We start from the raw sequence: 6,116 nt of genomic DNA, 5'->3' as shown, positions 1-6,116 counted from the left end.
GACCGCGGAATATTTAGTAGCCAGGAAATGTCACGGAACACCTGAATCCGATGATTTGGAGGGGGAGGGGCCCAATACTTTTGGTAATATAGTGTATATACCGGACTCTGAACATGCCAGTTGTCTGAGTGTCACGGGGGATCCGGTGTATTGATGAATATTTGATGAGACATTGACCCAAGTCAGGAAATGTGACTTCATTCTGTCTTGTGGATCTGCAGCCAGGCAACCAGCATTTCAGATCGCGATCCCCCAATTGTAATTGGCACAATTCTCACAGCAAGTTTATTATTAAAGTGATTGGAAGCCGAACATAAAAATAATACATTGTATCTTTCCTGTCTGCAGATGAGGCGTCTGCGTTCATTTTATTATTTCTGGCTTTGTTACCCCCTTTGTTGTCACCGGGTGATCCGGCCAGTAACCTTCCTAGAGTGACAACGCTTGGGGGAGAAGTGTTTTAGGACTACAAAACGCCTCCCCTTCGCCTCATCTCCATAACATAGCAAGGAGGCGATCAAAAAAAAAATGGAAGCCGGGCACAGCCAGGCAACTGGCATTTTCAGGCGTGAATCAGCCTAACCCACTGGCTTTTGGGACTCCAGATAGAAAAAAATCTCAGTGCCCCTTGTTCTTGGCTCTGTCCTGCCTCTGTCAGCTTTATGGCAGCGAAAGGGTCTGAGAAACCACGAGACCCAAGAGAGCTGACTGACACTGTGGTGGCTTCCTCTTTTATCAGAGTATTACGGATCATACAACTTCTGATTTCCCCCTTCTGACCTCCGTCCTCCCCTCCAGTCTTCTTTCTGACCTCCGTCCTCCCCTCCAGTCTTCTATCTGACCTCCGTCCTCCCCTTCAGTCTTCTATCTGACCTCCGTCCTCCCCTTCAGTCTTCTATATGACCTCCTTCCTCCCCTTCAGTCTTCTATATGACCTCCGTCCTCCCCTTCAGTCTTCTATCTGACCTCCGTCCTCCCCTTCAGTCTTCTATCTGACCTCCGTCCTTCCCTTCAGTCTTCTATCTGACCTCCGTCCTCCCCTTCAGTCTTCTATATGACCTCCGCCCTCCCCTTCAGTCTTGCACAGTTGCACAGCTTTTCACAATGCGCATTAGAAGCCGCAGCAAGTCAGATAGAGCTCCGCCTGATTTCCTGGCTGGAGGATTTCCAGCGTCTTCTAGCGCTTTTCTCCTCAGCCTGACTGTTCCTGGCCCCGCCCCTTTTCTAGTTCTTTCAATCACGGAAGCTCAGCGTCACACATGTCGTCTACTATGGCCTATGACAGCTCAGGGATCGGAAGTGATGGAATCTGCATCTCTCCCGATCCCATCGAATGGGAAGCGGAGGTTAGTCCATCTCCTCCGCCGGCTTTCCCTGTAGTGAAAATTGATCGTCGATTTGACCCCATTAATTATTAGAACATCAAGTGTGAGGCTAATAACATTAGCCGAGCTTGTGGGAGGAGTCAGAGCCTCCAGGTCCCTTTAACACGGCGGGGAAAGGAGGACGCATCTGCTGCTGACTTCCGGCGTACCCTCCCACCCGTCCCCATTATTATTACTAGTATTGTTTTTCCAAAGCTTACTTGAGTACGCCCCCTTATTTGGCGTACTGAACATTAAAATCATGGCGCACCTCAGGTTGTGTGGGGGTAGGGAGGTCAATGTACAAAGGGGGCCACATGCGGCGCCCGCGAGATTCCGAACACAAATGAGCAAATTTTATTCTAACCCATTCATTGTGACTATTACTTTGTTTTTTAACTTTGTTGTTGTTGTTGTTGTTGTTGCTATCTTTTACAATTGGCAGACTCGTATACAAGGGGGGCGCGGCCCGCACCCGGGTGACACCATTGGAGGGGTGAAACCAAAATGACTCACATTTTGGTGTCACCCACCCTATGCAAAGTCGCAGTTCGGTCCATGACAGTATCAGGAGAGAGAGAAGGGGACCCGGCGGCACACCTTATCCCGCCGGGTGACTGTCCCCTCCTCTCTCTGCCGGCGTCCACCACCAAGATGGCCGCCGGCAGGTATCTGAATACCGCTGCGCGTGCGCGATGACGTCAAGGCGCACACGCGTGGTGATGTCACGCGCAGTGACGCCTCGGCGGGGTGACACCCGGTTACCGCTCTCCTGGTGTCACCCAGCCTCGGGACGCCCCTGTCATATACATGTTATAAGTGTGAACACATATTCGGATTGTCATTTCTTCGGGCCAGACACTGAACCGTGACCAGCCAAGGCGCACGCAGACATGTGCAGGCTTGGCTAGTACTCAGATCACTTCCTGCTCCTTCCCAATCACAGGTGTGCAGCTATTGTTCTGAGTCATGTGCTCCTCTGAGGTATCGTTTGGGGTTCTCGGAGGGTTGAAGCGTATTTCCACTTTTGCAGTCAAATGTGAGAAAACCCCTCTATGTGTGTTCGTTGTTTCATCCTATTCACACAGGGAGCCGAAAAAAATCACGTTTAAAAAAATATATTTATTAGGTTTTAGATATTTAGTTGTAGCAGACGGAATGGGTGATTCCAGGTTTTTCTCAGCACCTTCACAGTGATCTGTCCCTATAGAAAGACTGAGGACTAAATTTAAGGATTGTGTTTCTCTCATTAAAGTAGAAAAATGTCACCAGCACACCAGAGCCAAAATGCTTCTCCAAAGAGAGGCACATTGGATCTACACACTAGATGCAGTGTACCCCAAAGGCCTCAATGTCAATCTGGGACTTACCTGTTTCTTGGAGGAGAGATAAAGGGTTTTGGCAAAACCTACTGAGCCTACTGCTTCCCTTGGTATTCAGAGGGACACGGAGACAAAGACAAAAACTCATAAATCCACAGTGGGCCGCATGAGTTACTCAGACGGCAGCTCTAGGGTTATTTTTATTCTCACACACATTCATTTTCACGTTTGGTTTTCACTTATATGTCACTTATTCGCAAGACAAAAGTCTTGCGATGGTTGTAAGGTGTGTGCCCAGCCTAAGCCTGATGAAGGGGACCCTGCGAGGCCCCGAAAGCGCTTGCCAATGAGATACAGCTACTGGCAATAAAATATTTTGCTTTTTCAACTCATGGCGTGCGGGTGACATTTTTCTACTGTTCATGTGTGGCGGTGCCATCCGCAGTCATTTCGAGCACCCATCTTCATCAAGTGGGAATCCCGGTAAGGAGTGCGGTATGGTTCCTGTTTCTGTTCTCTCATTAAAGTGACACCAAACTCCGCTGATAAATCTTAAAAACACATTCCAGTCCCTGAACTCTGAAGAACAATGTCTGGCAGGAGGGTACACAGGAGTCACACACAGTCACAGATACTGCTATCAGTATATCACTCCCCTTCTTTTCCATCACTTCTGTACTGTATCATACAGTGATGAAGAAGGGGAGTGATATACTGACAGTACAGTGACACACAGCACAGTACCTGCAGGATCTCTGTCGGGCTGTGTCGTATCCTGTCCCGATTCCTGCCATGGAGCCACCTCACACCTCATGTGTCTGGACCTCGTAACCCCCTTCAGTCTCTTCACGGCCACACCTCCCTTGCTGCGCTGCGCCAGGCAGACTGCTGGGTAATGCAGTCCCCTGGCCGGCGACAGCTCTCCTGCTCCTCAGTTCGCCGCGGGCGGCGTGAGAGGGCCGCGGCCGGTCACACTTTTCTTCGGCCGCGCTGACCTCCCCCAACAGCGATCAAAGAAGCTCCCGGCTGTTGATAATACAAAGTAAATATAATGAATGTAAAGCTCCCGGCCAGCCGTTTAATTACAACGGCCAGCCGGGAAGCTACTCGTCCGTCACAGACGAGAGGACGAGTGCATTTTTCAAGCCCTGCCTATATATAACTAGGGGTGTGACAGGGGTGTGTCCATCGCCTATCTATAACTGGGGGTGTGGCAGGGGTGTGTCCATTGCCTATATATAACTGGGGGTGTGGCAGAGGTGTGTCCATTGCCTATATATAACTGGGGGCGTGGCAGAGGTGTGTCCATTACCTATATATAACTGGGGGCGTGGCAGAGGTGTGTCCATTACCTATATATAACTGGGGGCGTGGCAGAGGTGTGTCCATTACCTATATATAACTGGGGGCGTGGCAGAGGTGTGTCCATTACCTATATATAACTGGGGGCGTGGCAGAGGTGTGTCCATTACCTATATATAACTGGGGGCGTGGCAGAGGTGTGTCCATTACCTATATATAACTGGGGGCGTGGCAGAGGTGTGTCCATTACCTATATATAACTGGGGGCGTGGCAGAGGTGTGTCCATTACCTATATATAACTGGGGGCGTGGCAGAGGTGTGTCCATTACCTATATATAACTGGGGGCGTGGCAGAGGTGTGTCCATTACCTATATATAACTGGGGGCGTGGCAGAGGTGTGTCCATTACCTATATATAACTGGGGGCGTGGCAGAGGTGTGTCCATTACCTATATATAACTGGGGGCGTGGCAGAGGTGTGTCCATTGCCTATATATAGCTGGGGGCGTGGCAGAGCACGTACAGCGATAATGTCCTTACATAGGTTCTAACTCTTCCTCACTGTACTAGAAAATGTGTATTCATAACAGTCTGTGTCCCTTACTTCCTCTTCAGTCATGTGTAATCCACAGCACTCCTGACCGGAATCCCATAAGATAGATGGGTGCTGGTATGACCTGCGGATGGTGCCGCGTTATAACAGAAATGTCCAAAAGAAGTCACCCGTACTCCAAGGTCCAATGTGCTGAACGCCCCTTTTATTCAGATGTTATACAGACATGGTGGCACGGTGTAAAAGCAACGTTTCTGGACTGAACATGGTCCCTCCATCAGGCTAACACAGTGACGTTCAGTCCCACACCTACCATACAAGCAGGAAGTTAGGAGATTGTCCCTCACCTCCCATTGGTAGGGCAGCCATCAGGGGGGTACGGCCGATACTCATATAAGGGGCCCGGGCAGCCTGGGGGGGCCGCCCGAATCCCTTACATGACTATCGGCCGACGTTGAAGGGCGAGGAGGCGGAGGCCTGGCCCTAGCAGCGCATCATATGTCAGAGGAGCTAGGAAGGGAGGAAGGAAAGGAGGGGTGCAGCCCTGACCAGCCCACCTGAGACCCCTTCAGAGCCCACCACAGACAGTCTCAGATGGGCTGTGCAGCATCTATGGTGGGCTCTGCAGGGTCACTCTCAGGTGGGTCCTGCGTCCAGCGCGTCACTAAGCCCTGCGTCCAGCGCGTCACTAAGCACCGTGTCCAGCGGGGGGGAGCGGCCTAAAGCCGTGTAAGAGGTTTCTGATGGCCGCCCTGCCCATTGGATATGATGTAAGGAAGCATAGGCAGTAATAAAAAGCTGATGTAGGTCCTTTACCTTCCATGCTGCATCCAAAATTAAAATATAAGAGGAAAGTTTTAGCTGGAGTTCCTCTTTGTATTCCTTTGTGGATACCGTCATACAAGCGGACATAATGTACAGCAGTGGATAGAATTGCTTTCAACGTACGTAGAACAACAGCCATATGTAGTCAGTCAGTCACGGGCATTGGACATAGAATGAGATTACAGAATACACTGAAACAATTTGCATCTCATTAACCTTTCATTTGTTTCTGATTTCTCTCCTCAGGGGCCGGCGTTGTAATTCAATGGCTTTGTGTGACGGGTGAGTTATGGAAAAATACACAATTATAAGCTCTGTGATATTCATACCATGCTTTATAATCAGGGACACAACTATGGCCAGGTAAAAATAAATGCAAAACTGCCCTCAGGGCCGGATTTCCCACAAGGCCAACCAAGGCCCGGCCTTGGGGCAGCAGGGAGTAGAGGGGCAGCAGGGGAGTGGCATTCCTATCTCCAGATACCCGGGACATGCAGTTCCGGGCGCCGGGCGGGTAGTTGTTTTCTACATTTAGCCCGGCTTTGGGCAAGCAGGGCTAAAAGTACAGCGGGGGAAGCCGCCGCTTGTTTTGTACAAGTGATCCCGGAAATGTCGCCGAGATCACTTGTATGCAGCCTGCAGGTACATTCTCCATGGGGGAGGGGTTGACGGGTTGGGGTGCGCATTGAGAAACCTGGCCTTGGGGCAGCAGGGAGACTAAATCCGGCCCTGACTGCCCCCCCCCCCCC

General features: G+C 50.6%; 1 protein-coding gene across 1 annotated transcript in view; it reads left to right on the top strand.

Annotated features, from left to right (window-relative positions):
* Positions 1-1,271: 1,271 nt before the first annotated feature.
* LOC108797746 (adhesion G protein-coupled receptor E3-like) overlaps positions 1,272-6,116 on the top strand; it is a 43,334-nt gene continuing 38,489 nt past the window's right edge. The window contains exons 1-2 of the mRNA XM_018569399.1: positions 1,272-1,346; positions 2,223-2,310. Of these exons, the coding sequence (XP_018424901.1) occupies positions 1,272-1,346; positions 2,223-2,310 (163 nt within the window). The remainder of the gene's footprint in view (positions 1,347-2,222; positions 2,311-6,116) is intronic.

Source organism: Nanorana parkeri, unplaced genomic scaffold (assembly GCF_000935625.1).
Source record: "Nanorana parkeri isolate BGI_ZX_2015 unplaced genomic scaffold, ASM93562v1 scaffold1330, whole genome shotgun sequence".
Lineage (NCBI taxonomy): Eukaryota > Metazoa > Chordata > Amphibia > Anura > Dicroglossidae > Nanorana > Nanorana parkeri.
This window is presented reverse-complemented; position numbering and strand designations above follow the sequence as displayed.